The sequence below is a fragment of the Alternaria arbusti genome, assembly GCF_024043155.1.
Source record: "Alternaria arbusti strain BMP 1465 chromosome Unknown scaffold_8, whole genome shotgun sequence".
Taxonomy (NCBI): Eukaryota; Fungi; Ascomycota; class Dothideomycetes; order Pleosporales; family Pleosporaceae; genus Alternaria; species Alternaria arbusti.
Window position 1 is genome coordinate 548528 of NW_026249948.1, and position 21420 is coordinate 569947.

Sequence of the window (21420 nt, forward strand, 5' to 3'; positions counted from 1 at the left end):
TCAGTAACAGTGAAAGAAGACGAGCCAGTATCCCGCTTTCGACAGCTAGGCAAGCGCGCTACCAGTGTTGACTAGTTCCGATATTACGTGGGCCTACACTTTTCACTTCTCACTCGGAGATGCGTCCACTGTCCTCAATTCACTGGCCCAACAATAGAGTGTAAGGATTCGACAAACGCTCACGTTCACCACCGAACCGGGGTGATTACTATCAAATCTCTCACTCACGACGACGCGGTCACCTCGTTTCTCACGCACTCCACTTTCCATGGGTGTATAAATACCGGAAATCTCTTCGGAGAGGATCTCCATGCTACCTATCCTCCACAGGCGACTCGATTTAACGGCAGTCAATATTAACAGCACGTCGACATGAACCAGCAAGATCGCAAACGTGCTTTCGGCAATGCTTTCCAAGGTGCCTCAAATCTCTCGAGTCATCCGCATCGCAAAGCCCTCCGCAGTGTCATCGCCTCGTCTCCTGCTTCGACACCACAAATCTTCTACGCGCCTACATTCTCGTTCGGTTCCGACAAAGAGAACGAGGTACTATATCTGCCGGCCCAGGACAAGTTTGCCAAGCCCTTCGATGGCTACCGACATCGTCTTCAGCTTCCTCCACGTACCTCATCTCTTCGTGGTCTATCGGACTTGCCTGTCGCCGGCCATGGCTTTGAACAAACCTATATCACCCCCCACATGGATATAGATCAAGGCTCGAGTTCACCACTGGATCAGGTATTGGGTGCTTATTCCAACGAGCCCGGCCCCATCGTCTTCGAGGACCCAGTCGGAGGCGTGGGTCCGCTGACTCCGAGTGCGCTTCATTTCCAGACTCTTTCACTGCTAGACCCGCCTCGCAGGTATCGGCCAGATCTGACGTCGCAGTCCGCTGTCGATATCAATGCTGCCCGTACCAGTGTCTTCCCCATGCAGTCGACCGATCTTCAATAGTAAGCAACCACCATATACAAGAAATTTGTGAGCAAACAATACTAACACAACGAAGCTGTTTCTCCGAGTTTCAGAAGGACGACATCATGATCTCTTTCGACAAGGGCAAGCAGGTCATGAAGCTCAACAAGTACCTCTTGTGTACAGAGTCGCGCTTCTTTGCACCGATGCTAGACGGTCCATCCATTGTACGTTCACATTCCACACTCAGCATGTTCTAGAACGCTAACAACGCCAAAGGAAGGTCAAACACGCTGCATCCGCGTCCGCGACGACTTCCCCTACGCCATCGCAGCCATGATCCAGTACATCCAAGACGGCATCTACATCTTCAACCCCAACATGCGACACGAGTACGAGAACATCACCCTTCTGGACCTCCACGTGCACGCGTACGTTGTCGGAAACAAGTACGACGTCGCCAAGCTATGCGACCACGCTATCGGAGAGTACATCAACATCGTTGGAATGGTCCTCAGTATGGGCCTGCCCTCTGGCGAAGACCCAACGGACTTCTCCCATAATCCCGAGTTTGATCACAAGCACATCGATGCCGACCCTGTCTCGTCGGTTCTCAACTCTTTCCTGGATTCTCTGGTTCTCGTCTGGCGCAACACTGTAGATGGGAATGACATGTTGCGCCAGGCCGTTCTCGAACTGCTGAAGCCTCATATCAACCAACTCATGCGCTTGAAGTTCTTCCAGACGCTGATGTTGGACTTGACGGGCTTTGGTCGTGATCTCGTTGATAGTCTAGCGGAGGATGGGTTCGACGTTCAGGCTTGGCCTGCGAAGGGCGGCGTGCAGCAGAGGGCTATGGTCAAGTTCAGTACCGCCATGTAGATGGTATTGTGCGTGGTGACAGGGTCGAACAATAGCCGCGGATGACCAGGTCCACGCAGCATAGGGTCTAGTAAATACCCAGGTAGCTTTATAGCGATCAGAAATGTGAAGCATGATGAACATTGGCGCTGTACAAACTAGGTGACCTAAACCACTGAGTACAATATCCACTCACTCCACATCCCTCCTTCTCCCTCCTCCCAACCGCTTCGTCTGCTTCCCCGCCAAAACAGTCTGCCACTCCCGACTGACTAACATCTCCGGCTCCTCCCAAGCCCCGACACCAATCCCCCGAGACCTCCCCCCGACCGGTTCGACCTTCCCATACCCACGCCGCTACTCATACCTCCACTTGTTCGACTTGATCGGCCCATGCTAGTGCCAGTGATCATACCTGTGCCACTGCTCATACCGCCATGTTTGCCGCTGATGCCACTGTGTCCCATAGATGTCCCAATTGTACCAGGACCGGCCACGCTGCCGTTCCGTCGACCGTATTTTGTTCCCATACCGCCAATGTCGTGTCTGCTGGGGGGATGGTCGACGTAGGATGTTCCTCTGCCGTCGAAGCGGCGGGGGCGGGAGGATGCGCAGCCCATGTTGAGTTTGTGGTGTGTGGAGTCGAGCGCTGGATTAGGAGGAAGGTTCCTTCTCTATACAGTCGATATCGGTTTGGTTGTGCTCGTTGACAAGAGCGCTCTTGTAGGAGGAATCAGTGTTGAGTTACGAGTGCGTGTGCTTAGTGTGATGTGCCTGATGGGAATAGGGTGGAAGCTTCAGATTGAGCTGGTCTTGAGTAAGTGGTAGATCCTAATAGTGGTGTCTCGTCGCATGTACTACGCAGACTCTGGGGTCCTTATAGATATAAGACGTCCATTCTCCCACGTCTATACCGTTGTTTACGGTTGCATCGACGTCAGAGCTAGTGTCCATTGACCATATGACATACGCCGGGAACTTGATTTCAAGATACATGATCCTTGGGTCGCTGCACTCTGCAGATTGCAGCCCCTCTTGCTTGTGTTTGTGGCATAGTCTGTGGCTTGCCTGGGAGACCGAGAGGCTTGGCGCGTTGGATGTGTGGCTCAAGCGTGCTGTGATTGGCCAGCACGGGCCGAGTGTGGCTCGTGAGTGTGGCGCCAATATACGCGACGCGTGTCCCTCTCTCGCGATACCGATATCTGGTGTTGGAATCTTAAACCTGTTCAGATGAGCTTGGGGCATTAGTTTTACTCCAACAAAATCCATATTCCATAGGATTCCTCGGCAAAGTAAAAGAAAATGTCCGAAGGTTGAAACTCAATATTGGGAAAGCAGAAAAGCCTCCTGTCGAACAGATTGAATACTCATAATATTAGATCATCTACAGTATGTAAGACCCTCCCACATACCCATGCTGTCGTTGCTGTAACGCTAGGCGCGGAATGGTAGCGAGAGGGTCAATCAATCTTCGCGATCCGAGTGAGCTCGATCGACCATGGAGCGCAGGACGAGATCTCAAAGAAGATGGCGTGTCAAATGAAGGTTCATATCTTTATGAACTTGGTGTGTGATCCAGTGGCTACAATTGGACCTGGCTTGCCATCGACAAGCTTCCAGATGGTCGCTGTGGTGAAAGCGAGGGTTCCGCCAACCTTTCCTGCCCTGCCCTCAATTTCAATGGTGTCACCATTCTTAGCCCCGCTCAAATACGAGATGTGAATGTCTGTCGACACTCCTGCCTTGCTCCGATTATCCCAAGCTGCGATAGCGATGCCACCGACCCAGTCTATCAGTGTCGCGGAGACGGAGCCATGGATGCTTCCGTGTGTGTTCACGTGGTTCTTGGTAAGCGGCAGCTGCGCGCGCACGATGCCTTTGGAGGCATAGGTCAGCTTGATATCGTCAAGCAGGAACTGGTAAATGGGGCTGCTAGGCTTGCGGCCCTCCCAGAACTGCTGGACATGAGCGAGGATCTCGGGGTCGTTGGCTGCGTCGCTGGACATGGCTGGTGCGGACGCGGGAGATGTGACGCGTGGAGGTGTGAAGATCAGAATGACGGGGCAATTGAAAATAGCGATGCAACGCGCGGCGGGGTCGGCGATACTATTCAGCGGCCGCCCTGCGATCAACAAGCGGCAGCTGTGAAACGGCCAGTACGCCAGTGTCAGCGGCCGGGGACGCCACATAGCCAGTCTGTCGCACCGGACCATGCTTCACTGCAGGCCACGACTTCCCTCAATACTTCAAACCCCAATGTTCGCCTACATACAGCCACCATGAGCGACCCCATAGCACCACCCCCGAGCCCGCCCCCCTCAGCACTCGATCACGAACATGACTCGCTCGGCGATAGCACCGCCGTGACGCCGGAGGCACCAAAGGCAGAGGCAGGCGCGCCTCCATTTGACCTCAAAGCTCTCACTGATCGCACCTTACACTTCTTGGCGAATGCAAGCAATGAGACGCTCGGCGCCTGTCTCGCGGGCCTCGGCGCAGGCACATATCTCATTCTCGGCCGCGTCGGGCTGGTCCTCATAGGCGTTGTAGGCGGCGTAGTCCTCCACGCGACGTGGGAGGGGCACCATGGCGACAGCAAGGAGACAGAGGGAAAGAGCGCCGACGCGCGGAAGCGAGAGCTGGCCGTCGACATCGCCCAGCGCGTGCTCGACTGGCGGAACGACAAGACACCAGACAAGGGCAAGTCCGGAGACGACGGCTACGACTTCAATGTGCAGCTGTACTCCGGCAAGACGCTCGACTACTCAGACTTCAAGCCCGAGACTGCCGCTGCGCTGACGGAGTTGACGGATGCAGTCATTCGTGACTATGTCAAGTATGTCCTCCGCGCAGTGCCTAGATACTGTTCTAATACAACGCAGGTGGTGGTACTCACCCCTACTGCCTTCCGAAGACACTTTCCCGAACTCGTGCCGCCAGACTCTGACCGCCTTCGTGCTTTCCATATCTGCACACCTCTCCCGAAAGCGACCAGCCGACAATTTCCTTGACTTTGTGACGCGCTCATCCTCCTTCATGATCATACTGCTGCAGGAGATTGCCGCCGCAATCCAAGCTTCTCCCGGTGACGTGCCTACCGAAGCGGTCGATATATATCTCAAGATGAAGCGGGATAGCACCCTAGCGAACATCCTCGACCCAGACTACCAGATAAAGCAGTTCAGTGTGGCCGCTGAGGATATCCTACAGAACTATCTGGAGCCAAAGACCTGTAAGTGACTCATATATACAATTATGCGCATACGCTGACCGCACCTACCATAGACAACTGCGTGCCAGCACGGTTATTCCTGCATCAAATCCTCGCGAAGCTTATACTCGAGATGATCGTCGTGAGCTGCTCCAAGCCAGAGTGGATCAACGGGTGGATTGTATATCTTCTGGAAGAGGGCGAGCCCGAGCTTCTCAATGCGATTGACGCAGGCGTCGAGGGCTCGTCTGAACAATTACAAGGTGTCAAGGAGAACGCGGAGAGTGAGTTAGGTGGTGCAGGAACGGCAACCCCCGCTGAAAAGAGGGAGCACAAGCGTGTTATGAGCAAGGCGCAGGAAGCTATGGACGATGCGATGCGAGAAGCGCAGCTCCTGAGCCAGATGATCGCCGAGGAAGACGCAAAGCGACTTAAGGAGCAACAAAAGCAAAGCGCGTCCACATCGACCCTGAACGATGACCAGTCCGAGAGCACCACCCAGGGCATAGTTACTCCCTCGTCTTCCGAGGGCGAAGCGCACGGCGATGTTGAGCACTCAGACTTAGCCATTTCAGGGTTCTCCGGCCGGTCGTTCTCAGAGACAACACCAGCTTCACCGCCAAGGAGTTCTGAGGACCCACCAGCTCAGGAGGTCAAGAAGGCTTTCACGAGCTTCGATCAGCTTGTAATGCCCCAGCCGCCTACTGCGCTTATGGATAACCCACCGGCGGAAAGACCACCACCATTGACCTTGCACAACAGCACAATGTCCATCTTCGATGACAGCATGCCTGGAGAAAAGGGCACGATCAAGGCCAAGCCGACAGCAGAGTATCTCATTCAGATCGAGCCAAAGTCCAATCACCATACCGGGTGGATGACGGCACGCAAGTATGCTGAGTTTGAGACATTACACGAAGTCATACGTCGGATAGCAGCTATCACCGGAACTTCCGGCTTCAACGAAGCACACGCTACACTACCGCCGTGGAAAGGTCACACCAAGGCGTCTCTGCGTGGAGAACTGGAGCGCTATCTCAACGATGCTGTCAAGTACCAACCGCTTGCTGAAAGTGAAGGGATGAAGCGCTTCTTAGACAAGGAACTGGGATCAGGAAAGACCCCTGGTGGTGGCTTCCCAGGAATCGGCTGGGCTGGCCAGACCTTCGACTCAGTTGGCAAAGGGATGATGGGCGTACTTTCAAAGGCGCCTAAAGAGGTTGCTGGTGGCGGCAAGGCTCTGTTCGGTGGTGTGACAGGGGTGCTAGGCAGTGTAGCATCACCACTAGGAGGAAAGAAGAATCGCGAATCGATCAGCAACGCCGCCACTCCGAACGCATCCGGAAGTCCTCTAAGCCGTACATCGTCCAACACGGCGCCGATCCAAACACGACAAAGTAGAGCCGAGTCGACCGTTTCCGAACTACCCACGCATATCCGATCGCCGAGCACGTTATCTCTAGTGACCAAGCGTACATCGATGGACTCTGTGCGCGACCCTCACTCACCCGTCATCGACCAGCAGCCAGGGCGCGAGGCGCCTATGGAACGCCGTCCATCGTACAACCCTGACGGGGACGGCAAGCGTTCGGGGAGGTCTTCCAGATATGGCTCCCGAAGTAACAGTCGCGCACCAAGCATGCGCGAGAAGATCGAAGATCTCAGCCCCATGATGGGAGGTGATCAACTAATCAATCTACCGCCAATGCCTAGCGAGATCTCCGACGACTATAGCACTATGCGCAATCAACCAGAACCAACCCCACCTCAGAAACCTTCGCGGCCATCAACAGACTCCGTGCCCTCACTACCCCGTCGACCCTCGGCCACATCGCTAACCTCATCTCCGGCCAAACCCTTGTCAAGGCCACGCGCAGCAACCACCCACACGCCACTATCCGAGCCCGAAACCACCGTCCTCATCGAGCTCTTCTTCGCCGTCATAAACGAACTCTACACCCTCTCCTCCGCCTGGACCCTCCGTCGCACCCTCCTCAACGCCGCGAAGTCCTTCCTCTTACGCCCAGGAAACCCACAACTCTCCTCCATCACATCACTCCTTCAGACCACCGTGCTTGACGGGAACGCGTCCGACGCCGGCCTAGCCTATCACATCAGAAAAATCCGGGAGAATGGTCTGCCAACCGAAGAAGAACTCAAAGGATGGCCAAAAGAGATGAGCGATGAAGAGAAAGAGAAGTTGAGGGTCAAAGCGAGGAAGTTGCTTGTGGAGAATGGTATGCCGCAAGCGCTTACGAGTGTCATGGGTCAGGCTGCTAGTGGAGAGGCGTTGGGTAAGGTGTTTGATTGTCTCCAGGAACCTAGGGTTGCGAGGGGTGTTATGTTTGGGTTGACATTACAAGGATTAAGGGCTATCACGCAGTAATGCTATATGTAACGGTGTTTAGGCGTTGGAAGAGATGGGGTTTGGTTTTGTGTTGTATATTGAACATTGAGCGCCTGCTTGAGCTTCTGTTCAGAAACGCAGTCTGTCATGATAAAGACGTCGAAGAGTGGGCAATCCATCATCTTCGCAGCGTGCGCACAGAGCATCAATTCTTTGTCTCGGCATCCCGGCTTTCATCAAGTGTTCCCAAATCTGCGCCAGCTCTGTCGATGACATCGCTTTCCATGACCTCGCCTTCGTCTCCGGTCGAGCTAGCCCGCCTTGCTCAGTATGATACCAATGGCCAGGTCGTTGTACTTTGCCACCATCATCTTCATCTCCGCCTTGTGTGTAACAGACATGTTCTTGGAGATGGTCTGGATGACGATGTCTCTCATGCCGATATCCTCAGGAACAGTCGTCGAGAAGACATGGTCGACGGCGATGGGGAAAACGTCCTCATTCCAGAACACCTCATAAGCAAGCTTGAACTTCTTTGACGCTAGCTCTTTGAGCCCAACAACGTCGTATTTATCGGCGATCGAGTACATTTTTGAGTGGCTGAGGAGCTGGGTCGGCGATCCAGGGAGGAGGACTGAGCAGCAATATTCACAGATGAAGGCTTTGCAGGACGAGTGACAGCTGACATTGCAGGCGTGATGAGGGCACAGCACCCAATTGGTACACACTCTCTCTGGACACGTGTGCGGGAAGTCATAGGTGAAATCGCGCAGGTAAGTACCGCTATAAGTAATGGAGCGTTTGATCTTGAGCTGCGAAGCGACCGATACCGCATGTTCAGGATGGGAATCGTCGAAAGTTTCGCCGTCGTACACGCCTAGGTACAGGTATCGTATGAGAGCGGCAACCATTTTTGGCTCGTCTTCAGGGAGATCGATGACGTTGTCTTGAGTTTCCTGGTGAACCTTAGCTTGATTCCACATGCGAAGGTAATCCACATACCTTTCCGCCAAACTTGATAGCTCGAGCGAAGAAGCCGGCGCGTATGCATACGATCATTTTATGAACTCTGTATATGTCATCTCCGCATTTGATAGTGAGATCTGAGTATTCTCCAGAAATGAGGCAGCTGCGGCAGTAATGGTTAGCAATGTTCCTCAATGTTTACATCAATAACTTGCCTTTTGACGGCATCCACGACCTCGGTTTGCGTACCAACTGCCATGTTTGCGTATGATCTTGTTGAGCGGCGTGGAGAAAGGGAACAGATGTAGACGTAAGAGACTCAATTTGTAGAAGATACGCTAGTGAAGATGTACTGCCGCTTACTCCCCGTTTAAGTAGATCATTCAGCGGTGAAGGTGGAAGTGAAGGTGAGGCGCGAGCAGACACAGAACATAACAAACCCATATTTTTCCTGTACTTTGAAGAACAACGCGCAGCTATATATTTCCAGTCTTTGATCTGCAAATACGAGCTTTATGATGTTAGACTGGAGTGATTGCCCCAGTCAAGGTTGTTGGGGGGTGTGCTGTGCTCGCTGCATACAATGTCGAAAACCATCATAAACATGTGGGACTGGTATTCATGGATCCTACACCTCAACCCTCAGATGGTGTCAAGATTTAGATACCGTGTCGTGATCCAGACGCGAGGGCCGGTTGTGCGCATCTCGAAGTTTCTGTAGACATTTTGGTGACTACACTGCTCGAATCCGGACAGGGCAAGAGCCGTGATAAATCGCATTAGCGACATGATATCACGTGCCCGACTGCATAGCTCCTGAGCAAGAGGTATGCGGGCATCAGAACCAATCTAGAGATGCAGGGCATGAATGCAGTGCGCAGGGTCCGTGCTGATCAAAGGACGATGCAGAAGGCAGGCACTGGAGGAGCATTTCCCGCGAACTGTGGGTAGACGTGTAGGGTTAGCGCGAGATTGTAAATGCTGCAAAAGCGACTGGACATTGGAAAGTGCTAGACTACTTCACGGCACCATAACTTCGTGAATGCACCCCGATAACCAGCCGAAGTGAAGTTTACCCGGCTACCACAAGACCTTGGCTAGTCCCTGCGTGATGCAAATCAGAGACGGTTTATATGGCTGGAGAAATCACTGAGCCATGTTTGGAGAGCACGGTTGAGTCGGAACTCCAACCACATCTGTACCACGGTACTGAAATCCCATGGAATTTGCGCATTCGCCCATTAGTATATAACACCCTGCTTCTGCTGTCCCTCTTAGCTTTCTTACCACCACACAAACATCTTACATAAAGCCAAAACAGTCCGAGGATACCACAAACCATCCACTACTACCAACCCAAAACCAACCCAACACACCAACCAAAAACCTGCCCACCACAACCAACAAGATGCATTTCAACACTATCATCATCTCCCTCTTCATCACCCTAGGGCTCAGCCTCCCCATGTTCCCCAACCCCCGCCCATACATCCCAAGCGGCATGGGGACTCTCCCCCTGATCACCACCAGCGACTTCATTGTCGCACGAGCAAACGACAACGACGCCGATGACGAAGTTGTCATCCCTGACAAATGGAGGCACACTCACGGCAAACTGTTTGAAGAGACAAAGGCAGAGAAGGTGGTGGTTCAGAAGAGGGATTTGGGGGACTGCAAGGAGGGTATGTGGGGTTGCTAGAGGGTTGAGGCTATTGGAAGCCGGGGATGTCAGGGATGTGGGAAGTATACTGAAAGTATACTGCAAAACCCTAATCAGCCTGGAGCCTACTTTGACGTTGGGTCACCTCCTTTGCATGGTTTCATCTTGATGTATGCTGCAGACCTATTTTGACTTTTCGTTGTTCAGTGTGATCTGGTAGCGAGATTTCAATACCACACATAACACACACGCATCCCTTACACTATGTGTCCTCATGCCTTCGCCTTTTCCGCATTCAACTTGTCGTTGATAGGCTGGAGCATGTTCGTCATGAACTGCTCATCCAGGTCTTGTCCCGAGCCCACACCTTTCGGCGGCTCCACACCCCACTCCGGGATAAGCCTTGTCCCACCAAGAGTAATTTCCAGTACACTGCCGCATGGGTACTCTTTCTTCTGTAGCAGATCCAACAAAGAAGTCGCGCATGCATCTGGTGTCAATGCCTTCTCCGTGGTCACAGAGTATTGCTTGAGTTTCGCGGCGTCGAATAACGGTGTCGCCACGGCGCCAGGACAGAGAGTGGTAATCTTGACGCCTGTGAGTGGCTCAGATGGCCCAAGAGACTTTACGAAGCCCACGACAGCGTGTTTCGTTGCGCAGTAGAGCGGAGCTGCTAGGTTGCCTGATATGCCGGCTACTGACGCCTATTCTGGTGTTAGACGTGCCATCGACTACGTGACGGCCCTTCAAGTCGACCCTGATATGTGGTATGACTTACGATGATACAAACACTAGCCCTTTTGCCCTTCCCCAGACTCTTCCTGATAGCCAATCTCGTTAATTTGATTGGATGGTTCACGTTGACCTCCACTTGCTTATACCCTTGGTCTTCGGGGTCTTGCCAGAAGTTGGAAAACGGTGGGTCGAACAGTCCCGCACAGATGGCGTATGCATCGGGAACGTCGTTCCATTGCTTTTCGCACGCGTCGAAAAGTTTGTCAAAGTCGGCCCATCGCGTCACGTCAGATTGCACGTAGAGAATGTTCGACTTCTTGGCAGCAAAGGTATCGAAGTCGGGTGTTGTTTTGAGGTCTGCGACAAGGATGCGTGCGCCGAGATCGTGTGCTTGCTTTGTTACACAAAGGCCGATTCCTGTCCATGTTAGACATACACCTTTCCGACATCGATAGTATTCTGAGTACCAGATGCACCTCCTGTAATGAGGAGTATCTTGCCGTTCAGCGGCTGATCGATGGATGTCATGTTGGCTCCACACTTAACGATCGTATTGTACTCCAGCAAGTGATAAGTCCTTTTCAAGGTTTGTCAGAAGCTGAAGTGCTCTGGTAGTTAACGTCGCTACTCTGTTGTGCGGCTGTCGGATAACAGCTTCCGCGGCCTCGACCGAACATCGCCGTTCCTTTAAATGAGGGGCGACGGGTAACCGAACGCCCCATGGCGGGCGCTACCGGTAGCCGTATGTGAAAAGGCCCTTTTGTTCATGTGTTGTCTGGAAGCTAAGGTCATGCCAGCGATTGGTGATTGATCGCAGAGTCGAGTGGAGAGGCGGAGGGGTGGAGCACCATCCTTATCGTTCTACAGGGTCAAGGCGGGGCGTAATGAGCAAAAAGTAAACTGGCGACGTGGTCCGCAGCGACAGGTAAGATAATGAGCATCGCATCAGTGATCCGGGGTAATCAGTCATGAAAGAGCACATTGAAATCGTGCATGCGGTAGGTTTGGATGGATGCCGATCAGGGTTCCTGCAGGCAGTGATGCGTCATCGACGCGGCATCCTCATCCCAGCCACCCATGGACGCCAGCCACATTCGCGACAACTCAAGCAATAGCAACCATGTCGACCGAAGAATTGATACGCATCACTGTTTTTGCGAACCGCAATGCTAAACTTTCTGAAGATGAGTTCAACGACCATTGGGCGAACAAACATGGCCCTCTCATCACATCATGGCTACAGCGTCACGGCATCATCAAATACGTCCAAGTTAGCTTTCCCATCAGTTCTCCCTACTTGTGCAGTCCCTCGTCATCTTGATACTGCATAATTCGTCTACAAGTACTGATCATTCCAAGTATCATACTACATCTAAACGCAAAGCGCGCCTAAGCATGCCTGCTCTTTCGTACGACGGCATGGCGGACTTCTGGGTGCGGAAGTACGAAGATTTCGAGAAGGCTTACGAGGATCCTTTTTACTCGGAGGTAATAAAGAAGGATGAAGAGTACCTCTTCGATATGGAGAGTTTGCGTGTGACTGCTGGTGTCGACATCTGTGTCATCGAAGATGGAAAGGTGGTGCAAGAGCACGCCCATAAATTCTGAATTGTCTGCTTGCGTAGGCGTAAAAGGAGAGGTCACATCAAGATGCGAATGTGTGAAAGGCTGAGATGCAGATTGGTTCCATCACCTCCATTCCGTGGTACTGCGATGGCCCACAGACGGCGAGCCAACCACACCTGCCGCATTTCATACAATTCGAACGCACAAAGACGCTTTCCCAAGAGGAATATCGCAAATTATTCTGGGCACACTTTCCTACAAGGGCGAGGCAGGAGTCTTATCCGCTGCTTCGTCTACCACTCACTACCTCCCGTATACGTAGAGCCTTCATCGATGAACCTGGTCTCACGATTTCCACCCATTCCGGCTCTTACATTCATTTCTCTTTGCACTGTAAGTTAAATCTCTTCTAGTACGAAGACCTTTCCTGACAAGACAGGAAATCGCAAACATGCCCATCGTCCTCATTCCCTTCTCAGTAGCCGGCAGTCGATTTGGCATGAACGTCGCGCATGATGCTGCGACATTCCAACTAGACACGGCGACATTTCCCGATATTCAGGGTTCAACCATCACTTCAACCCCGTCTTCCAGTACTTCGCACCTGAATATTCAGACTTGGGCTGAAGTAGTGAAGCATGGCGTGCTACCCGGGTCGAAGAAGAGTAGGTCGTTGTGGGATGCAAGGAATCACGAGCTATGCTTACAAAATACAGTGCCCAGATACATCAAAGGCGAGCCGTGGATTCCAGAGAGCGATGCAGTCGCAGACGTCTACGAAGCCCCTGCCATCAAGCCGAAGTTTCACCGATTCCTTGAGTTGCCTACTGAACTCCGCCTCGAGATCTGGAAACTTACCCTCGATGTCGATACGAACGTGATGGAAGTGCGCAAGGCAGTCAGGAGGGGCAATAACCCCGCTCGACCCGGGTTTCTTCCCCAGTTTTGCTATACATCGCGACGAACCTTCGACGAGACGGTCGCCACCGTCATCGGGAATTCGCAGATGATGATTTGCTCATACGCCGACAACCAGTTTGCACGCGCGTTCCTGGCCGCAGAGCCGAGCCGCTTTGACCTCGTTCGTCACTTGGACTTCAGGTTCTTCAGCCGCTTCAAGGAAGAGTTCGGTGTGAACGCTGATCTAGAACTTGCTTTCGAATGCAAGGGTCTGCGTACCATCAAGCTTAACTTCCACTGCAGCGATCTGATCAGGCTGGAAATCGAGGATGGCTACGACTACTACGAAGACGATTTCACCCGTTACCCTGCCGAGGGTGAGGAGCTGTTCAACAAATACAAGCTTGCTCGGATATTGGACTGCGACGCGCTCAACGCAGTCATCATTGAGCACTCAGGGTGTTACTGTCGAATGGCCGTGGAAGCGGCCGAGGGCTTGGGGAGAATCATAGAACAGAAGTTCGCAGGCAAAGTCCCGAAGCAGATCGTAAAGCTTGCCTACACTCGTCAGCCGACCAGACTTCGTGAAAACAACACTTTTGGCTGGAGTGTATGAAGTACACAGATAGGAAATCGAGCGGGACCAGAAGTGCATGGAATGACTGGAGTGGACAAGAGAGTATCACGGAAGGTCTCGTGCGGTACGTAGAGCTCACGGACAGTGCGCCTGAATTAGCCCTTTGCAATTGATCAGCCTAGATTTTGATGGTCAAGTCTCTTATCTTCTGGCGATACATTCTATGAAACTTCAAATCTCGTTTGGTCTGCCTCACCGGGTGCTGTGGGACATGCACAAGACACAACCCCATCACCATGTCTTCTTATAGCCCCCGTCCACTGAGTATGTGTGTCTATGACGACAAGAAGGAGGCTGTGAAGTTGTCACGCTCGCTAATCTTCCGCCTTTTTAGATGTTTCGCTGAATCTCGAATCCGACAAAGTTTGACAACTCCTTGGGACTCTGTTGATCGAAACCGCCATATTCTAGGCTGCTGAAGGGTGGTAGAAAAGTCCCTCTCTCGTTCGGTTGCGGAAACTCGTTACCGGAGACGAAGTAAGGCCTTGCGTCGGTGTCGTGTTCAGAATAGTGGCCCGCCATCTTGTCGAGAAATCTCCCATCAGAACGCGCATCCATTACAGGCGGCGACGGTGCTGTGCCGTCTCGTGAATTAGCTCAGAGGTGGCCTGAAGAGCACAGGCTCAAAGTCCGGCCCGTCGTTGCTGCTGGGTCAGTCTTCGCACCGCGCCACATCGCACTTTGTCGATAAAGGCTGTGAGTAGTGTTAAAATCATGTTCACACAGAGGTCTCATCCATCACCGTGCCGCCTTTCCGCTCTCCGCTCCAGAAATAATCGCATGCTTGGCGTCTAGCAATATTCCACCACAACGCCACCACCAGATGTGGCCGGCTAAATGTGTGATCCGCTATCGAGTGAGCTGCGCAGTCCCGGCTGACCGGGGCCCCGTCTTTGTCAGGGCAGGGCTTGGTATCATGTCTCTAAGCGCCATCAATCACGACATGAGTATACAACGCGTGTAGAGGACCGGGGTGGGGCGTTCTGCGATGGAAAGAGGGGCCCCACTAGCCTATTCGCTTGCGCATGAACAATATACTGTCGACTCCAACAGCTCGGCGCGTGGAACTCTCTACACACATATGCCTCCCGGGAAATTGAAAGTGTCGCATCAGTACGAGCACCGACCTCGCAATTGATTACTCCCATGGCTGCCGCCGGTGCATGCCGCCAAGGCTGCACGTGGCCTGCAACATAGCTCCGATGTGCACCTGGACACCGTCCCGCCTCGTCGCTTGCGCGTATGCACAGCGCGGCTCCCCCCCTAACCATTTGCACACCCTATCCGCATGCGTACATCGAAGCCGTCTGAGCCTTATCGACGTCTGCCAATGCGAAAAACCATGAAACGACATCGTCAGTACAATTCTTTTGTAAAGTCCAGTCACCGAGCTCCAGATCCGGCGCGCAGGCCCATTTATCCATCTTGGCTGGTCCTGGCATCGCATGGTAAGCTTGACCTACCGTGAGCGGACTCTTGGTTGGTTCGTCCAAGCCTTGAGTGCAGAACACCAAGAGGCATACCGGATGCTAAGCAAAATTATCCGCGGGACGAGTCGCCTGTTCAGATGGGGATCCAGAGCTATCGAGGCGTCTTACAATCAAGCCCGGGGGCGTCTCAAGCCTCAACGCTGGGCACAGCGGAATAGCAACAGAATCGGGGAACGCATGGCCTGATGGCGAAAATCACTCGGCAGATCGGCTTCGACATCTCATGATGGAGGAATCTCATCTGATGAGTTGAAGCAGACCGAGGCATAGAACCACCAGACCGCGCCAGCAGGCGCTTTTGCACATGTCGCGTCTCCAAAACGCAGCATGCTGTTGTCCTATCTGGCTATCACGAAGCAATATCAAGGCGCTTTCGAGGGCCAATGAATGACAGCAACCCGTGTCTGGGTCTATTGTCAAATGTGGTCACACGTTCTAGCGCCACCAGGTTATAGACTTCTGGAAGGCAGCCGAACACCCCATGGGGAGACAGCAATTTGCATCGGACGTTGGATACCTCCGTTGGCGGCCAATGCCTAGATATGACAAGACGGGACTTCTCTGTTCTTGTAAGTCTAGTCCCACGGCGCTACGGGCCTGGTGCCAACAGATCGCTCGGTGGGGATTTCTTGGTATCATCTTACTGGCCCTTCCCACCGTTGCTGTCAGGCAGTCTTCCTGCAAAGTGCGGTACCCATGTCCGTCAACCCGCGGTGGAACAAGCATGGGAGTATCTCCCATCCGGGGTGTGGGGTCGCTTGCAGTGGAGGTGGATCGAATATAAGTACTCGACGCCGGACGAGGGTCATTCTCAACCCCAAGGGACTTCGCCCATCAGTAGCACAGTCTACTTGTCCTGAACTTCGGTCAATCTTTCACTCAACAGTTCCATCGTTCTTTATTCAAGATGGTCGGTATGCACGTCGGAGCCGCCAAGGGCAACAGTGCCGTCCGCGAGGATGTGCCTGAGTTCGAGAAGGTCATTTGGTACAAGGACCCAAACATGCGAAAGCTGTTCTGGCACTCGTCGGTCCTTTGCATTGCCTCCGCCACTACTGGTTATGACGGGTGAGTGGGGTTTCCAGTAATGCAGCGGGAGTTGCTGACCATCTTCAGCATGATGATGAACTCTTCGCAGCAGATGAGCAGATGGCAGGACTACTTTGATGAGCCTACCGGTAACCGCCTGGGTCTCATGAACAACATGTACAACATCGGTTCGATCGTCAGCTTCTTCCTCGTTCCCTTCCTGACCCAGTGGACCGGGCGTAAGATTCCAATCGCCGTCGGCTGCTCCATCATGATTGCTGGTGCCCTTGTCTCGACCTTCTCTACGAACTGGCAGATCTATATGGGTGGCCGTTTCATCCTTGGTTTCGGTAACTCTTTCGCCCAGATGTGTTCGCCTATTCTTCTTACCGAGATCTGCCATCCTCAGCACCGTGGTATCTTCACTGCCGTATACAACTGTCTCTGGAACTTGGGTGCTCTTTTCGTCGCATGGATCGCATGGGGTACATCTCAGGCGGACAACCACTGGTCTTGGAGGTCCATCACTCTTCTTCAGGCTCTGCCTTCGTTCCTCCAACTCTGCTTCCTTTGGTGGGTTCCTGAGAGTAAGTCAAACTTTGCACTTCATAACGAGTATACGCTGACATTGCTTTCCAGGCCCACGTTGGTTGATCTCCAAGGAGCGCTACGAAGAGGCCCTGGACACTCTCGCCTACTACCATGCCGGAGGTGACCGTAACAACGCCACAGTTCAGTTCGAATACGTCGAGATGAGGGAGGTCATTCGTCTGGAAGCCGATGCCAACAAGAACTCCAGCTACGTCGACTTTGTCAAGACCAAGGGTAACCGATGGAGGTTGGCCATTCTCATCTCTCTCGGTATCATCTCCCAGTACTCTGGCAACGCGCTCTTCTCCAACTACATCAACTTGGTCTACGAGGGTGCTGGTATTACCAGCGAGAACCAGAAGATGGGTGTAAGTATCGCTGAATTGTGGCATGAAAACACTCACTAACATTTGGATTAGCTTACCGGTGGTGAACGTATCTTGGCTCTCTGTGTGTCCGTCTACGCAGCTACCCTGATCGACAAGGTTGGTCGTCGCCCGCTCTTCCTCGGCGCAACCACTGGTATGGTCGTCTCATTCGTCTGCTGGACCATCACCTGCGCCATCTATGAGAACTCCGGCGACACCAACTCCGCAGCCGGTTACGCTCAGATTCCGTTCGTCTGGATCTTCGGTGTTTTCTACGCTTTCGCCTGGTCTGGTCTACTCGTTGCCTACGCTCTCGAGATTCTGCCTTACGCTCTCCGTGCTAAGGGTCTCATGATCATGAACATCACTGTGCAGGCTATCCTCGCCGTTGGTGGTCAGACGAACCCCGTCGCATGGGACAACCTTCCCAAGCACTGGAACTTGGCTCTCTTCTACACTCTCTGGATCACCGTCGAGCTTGTCTTTGTCTACTTCGTCTACCCCGAGACCAAGGTACGTACATGTCTAGTCTACTTGGAGAACATTGCTAATTCGTACAATAGGGACCTACACTTGAGGAGATTGCCCGTATCTTCGACGGCCCTGCCGCTGTGGCTCCTGTGGACATGGACGCCATCGCCAGACAAGCTGCTAAGGAGCGCCTCAACAACTTCGGTGATGAGAAGGAGCCCCATGTCGAGCAGAGCCACGTTGTTTAGAGTACTGGACTTCACTCATTAGTAGTTCATGTCGCATGAATAGGAGAGCTTGGGCTTCGTAGTTTTGGCATTCGCTATCCCTAGAGCAGTCTTTGCTTCAATATACCCACTGCTTTGGTACACACTGTCTGATTCATTCTTGCTGTCCTAAAACATTCGCGCAGGACCTTCGGCGCTGACCTCGGGATCTCCCACGAAAGGCACGTGTTAGCGCGGTGGCCAAGACGCCAAGCCATGCTAATTTGATGTTCACCCCGCAATCATTTGAGCGATTTCCGCAGTCCGTCTCATCTCTTCTCAACCCGTCTTGGCATCCAACATTGAAGAGCCCTTCCGTGTCTGGCGCGTGAGCAAATTATCGTTCAGCTTCATCAACCACCCTGATCCTTCTTTATCCAAATAGCAATCCGAATCACACCACGTTCATCTCGGTCGGTCGGTCATATTACTATCTTACTGACTCCAAACGTTCCATCACTGGAGTTCCTCGGGAGCATCTCCGGACGCGACGTGCATAAGACGGTAGTTGTGAGTCTATGAATCGGAGAGCCAGGGCACTGACGCCGTATGCATCTTCGTCGCGCAGTGTCGCTCTACATCGCAAGGGATGTGTGTCTGCAGAAATCGTGGAGCTTGTTACTCACCTCACGGCACGCACAATCTAGCCCATGCCTATTGCGCCTGATGAGCGTATCAGTTTCCTTGAATGAAGTGATTGTTTACACCAACTCAGTATCCAGATTTGACCATTGTTCCTGAGTGTCATTCGACTAAAGCTCAAGACATCTTCGTCACAATGGACCGCCTACCTCAGGAGATCATCAACCGGATGGTGACGTTTCTCGATCGGTATCCAGATCGAGAAGGGGTTCCCAATATCTTACAACAACGGTTGGTCGTTAAGTCGTCAGCACTGCCACCTTTTGCTACAATATCCAAGCAATGGAAGGAGGCTGTTGAGTTCATTACATTCCATCGACTAGACATCAGAAGCGAAGATCTTGGCGAACTGCGGACCATCGTAACACGCAATAGGTGCAAATATTTGAGGAACTTGAAGTACAGCATTCTGCTTCCAGAATATCCGGAAGAGCAGGGCAATCTCATGGAGAGCAGTGAGGAGCAAGAGGCCAACAACGACATCTTCACCCATAGCATTGCTGAACTTTTCTCGACCTTGAAGCAATGGGAGGATGCAGGTGTCCGTTCCGAGTTGCGATTCAACCTAGCAGCTCCGGAGTCCCCGAGCGATTGTTACGATTCCGAGATTCGGTATTCTACTGCCTATCTCACGCTGTCCGAGGTGGACAAAATACCTACAGTTTCGCGAATCAGCTATTTCCAGATGCAAGGCAATTACAGCCGAAAGATATCGCCATCCGTTGCGCCCCAGCTCATGTCAGTTCTGCCCGGCCTGAAGCACATTTACGCAGAATTTTACGAAGAGGGTGCACAATCGGCCGGCGTTGAGAGAAGATCAACTTTCGCAAGGTTACTTGAGCGAACGAAGCTTCCGGCTAGCTCAGTAGCGATGTGCAATTTCCACCAGGAAGCGCCGTTCGATCACCGAGAAGCTACGTCCTCTAGTCTTCCACAAGGCACACTCTTCGATCCATTTAGCGCGTCCCTACGCGTCTTCTCTCAGAATCTTACAACCTTCATTCTGGACGCTTATGTCGACTCGACGCTGTTCTGGCCCTCTGTCCACGAATCGCGCGCCATGCCATCGTGGCCCTCGCTCAAGAAGCTCAAGATCTCGTTCAACCCCGTCGCGCCTTCTGGTGCCTGGTACTTCGTTGGCACCCCGAGGGACGAGGAGGACACTCAATACATGCAACACGGTAATCGAGACACGCTAGACCCGTTTCTCATCGCCTTTGCAAAAGCGACGCAGCAAATGCCTGTCCTCGAGAGCTTTATGCTCGAGTGCGAAATCGGGTATAACGTGGGCTTCTTCGAACTATCCTACTATGCGCCTGGCGTGAAAGCGGACTGGAGTTTAGATGGGGGCGATGAAGACACGGCGACGGTCCGACGATTGTATTACACGGTTGGAGATGTGTGGAGGCCGGATGCGTTCGTTGAGGAAACTTTGCGCCATGTTGGAAGGGAGAGGCATGGGCCGGAGCTGATCGAGAGGTTTCTTGGGCACAGGAGTTGGAGTTCGCAGTCGGCTTGGAGTTGGTTTTAAGCATGCGGCATCGGGAGACGGCGCGTTGTTGCAGATAGCAAATGAACTTGCATAAGCGCAATCTCCGACTTTTGGCTAACATCAAGACAGAGATGCATCGTGGCATGCTTGACTTCCTCTTCAAGGAACCTTCTGGTGTGTACGACTATGATCCAATTTACTAATTTCGTCCGCTTACGGCTGGCGATGCTGAGGATGCGTCTTCATCTCCTTCGTTGAGCGGCGTACGTAGCATTAACAAAGCTTTGAACACGGACCCGTCACTGGGTTCGTCAGATCATATAGCGATTAATGCCTCCAGACATAGGGTCGAATGGGGATAGCAATTGCTACGAGCGAAGGGTGAACCAAGACCGTCTTTGCGAGATCGTACTTTGTTGCACAGGGGTGTGTACAATCACATCTTCCCTGATTCGGAGCTGCGGAGAGACTCAAAATTAGATCTATGGGGTTATTTGCTAAGTAGGAGTGTCGTAATTATGTTGAAGTCCACACACTCTTGTTGCATGTGCTCAAACCGATGCGCTACACTGATCGATCACGCTGGTCAGTATGCAGCTGGTGTCGCATATCTTTTACCACGGGGTTGTTGGAGAAGCGCGATTTTGTGATGCCGCCCACAACCACCAGACGCCTGAGGCTGACAAAACGGTTACAAAATAAAGACATCATCATACGATGGCTGTAGAAATGAGCATAGGGCGAGTTTTGAGCAAAGAACCTGCATCACCTGCATAGAATGACGAGTCGTGATGCCAATCTTACCAAAAAACGCAAAAAATCCCAAACCTTCACCACACCTCTACACTCTCCCCCGTCTAAAGAACGGTACAGCAGCGCAAAAAGATGGACTTGCAGGGAATCGAACCCTGGACCACTCCCATGCTAAGGGAGTATTATACCACTAAACCACAAGCCCGGTTTTGCTCTTTGGCCAAGAGGACCGCCGAATTCACCGTCGCCCAAACGGGCGGTGATCGGTGATCGGTGATTGATGAAAAGTCGCCAAATTGTAACATTTATATCGTTATTCCGCGGTTCGACGCCCTGAGTGAGCGAGGCCTGATTAAAATTCGTGTTACGGGCCAGTGACATTTTGCCCCCACTCAATCGACTTAGCCGTTCTCGCCGAAAACACCATGCAAGTTCGTGGGGCTGACTCGCGAATTATGCCGCCAGTCAAAGCTGCATCTTTCATTGGGATGGCTAATTCACGCAAATATTCCACTCGTTC

The 21420-nt window shown here is 52.6% G+C and overlaps 9 protein-coding genes and 1 non-coding gene across 10 annotated transcripts; 6 read left to right on the forward strand and 4 right to left on the reverse strand.

The window, feature by feature from the left end:
• Window positions 1-372: 372 nt before the first annotated feature.
• Window positions 373-1797, forward strand: J4E86_006548 (uncharacterized protein; the record flags this gene model as incomplete). The annotated part of the gene is made up of 3 exons (XM_051447075.1): window positions 373-953; window positions 1010-1142; window positions 1195-1797. The coding sequence occupies 3 exons, from the start codon at window positions 373-375 to the stop codon at window positions 1795-1797; spliced, it is 1317 nt and encodes a 438-aa protein (XP_051301560.1).
• Window positions 1798-3323: 1526 nt separating this feature from the next.
• On the reverse strand, window positions 3324-3782 carry J4E86_006549 (uncharacterized protein; the record flags this gene model as incomplete). Its single annotated transcript, XM_051447076.1, has 1 exon — window positions 3324-3782. The coding sequence occupies one exon, from the start codon at window positions 3780-3782 to the stop codon at window positions 3324-3326; it is 459 nt and encodes a 152-aa protein (XP_051301561.1).
• A 273-nt stretch (window positions 3783-4055) lies between these two features.
• On the forward strand, window positions 4056-7373 carry J4E86_006550 (uncharacterized protein; the record flags this gene model as incomplete). Its single annotated transcript, XM_051447077.1, has 3 exons — window positions 4056-4612; window positions 4659-5008; window positions 5062-7373. The coding sequence occupies 3 exons, from the start codon at window positions 4056-4058 to the stop codon at window positions 7371-7373; spliced, it is 3219 nt and encodes a 1072-aa protein (XP_051301562.1).
• Window positions 7374-7645: 272 nt separating this feature from the next.
• J4E86_006551 (uncharacterized protein) lies at window positions 7646-8393 on the reverse strand (the record flags this gene model as incomplete). Its single annotated transcript, XM_051447078.1, has 3 exons — window positions 7646-7968; window positions 8116-8290; window positions 8337-8393. 3 exons carry the CDS (start codon window positions 8391-8393, stop codon window positions 7646-7648), a joined length of 555 nt encoding a protein of 184 aa, XP_051301563.1.
• Window positions 8394-10232: 1839 nt separating this feature from the next.
• J4E86_006552 (uncharacterized protein) lies at window positions 10233-11223 on the reverse strand (the record flags this gene model as incomplete). The annotated part of the gene is made up of 3 exons (XM_051447079.1): window positions 10233-10664; window positions 10739-11112; window positions 11163-11223. The coding sequence occupies 3 exons, from the start codon at window positions 11221-11223 to the stop codon at window positions 10233-10235; spliced, it is 867 nt and encodes a 288-aa protein (XP_051301564.1).
• Window positions 11224-11815: 592 nt separating this feature from the next.
• On the forward strand, window positions 11816-12303 carry J4E86_006553 (uncharacterized protein; the record flags this gene model as incomplete). Its single annotated transcript, XM_051447080.1, has 2 exons — window positions 11816-11965; window positions 12055-12303. The coding sequence occupies 2 exons, from the start codon at window positions 11816-11818 to the stop codon at window positions 12301-12303; spliced, it is 399 nt and encodes a 132-aa protein (XP_051301565.1).
• A 409-nt stretch (window positions 12304-12712) lies between these two features.
• J4E86_006554 (uncharacterized protein) lies at window positions 12713-13777 on the forward strand (the record flags this gene model as incomplete). The annotated part of the gene is made up of 2 exons (XM_051447081.1): window positions 12713-12926; window positions 12978-13777. The coding sequence occupies 2 exons, from the start codon at window positions 12713-12715 to the stop codon at window positions 13775-13777; spliced, it is 1014 nt and encodes a 337-aa protein (XP_051301566.1).
• A 2418-nt stretch (window positions 13778-16195) lies between these two features.
• On the forward strand, window positions 16196-17995 carry J4E86_006555 (uncharacterized protein; the record flags this gene model as incomplete). Its single annotated transcript, XM_051447082.1, has 5 exons — window positions 16196-16356; window positions 16405-16904; window positions 16957-17276; window positions 17328-17789; window positions 17840-17995. The coding sequence occupies 5 exons, from the start codon at window positions 16196-16198 to the stop codon at window positions 17993-17995; spliced, it is 1599 nt and encodes a 532-aa protein (XP_051301567.1).
• Window positions 17996-18791: 796 nt separating this feature from the next.
• J4E86_006556 (uncharacterized protein) lies at window positions 18792-20186 on the forward strand (the record flags this gene model as incomplete). Its single annotated transcript, XM_051447083.1, has 1 exon — window positions 18792-20186. One exon carries the CDS (start codon window positions 18792-18794, stop codon window positions 20184-20186), a length of 1395 nt encoding a protein of 464 aa, XP_051301568.1.
• Window positions 20187-21033: 847 nt separating this feature from the next.
• On the reverse strand, window positions 21034-21105 carry J4E86_006557. Its single transcript has one exon. It is a non-coding gene; the product is annotated as a tRNA-Ala (tRNA).
• Between the last annotated feature and the right edge of the window lie 315 nt (window positions 21106-21420).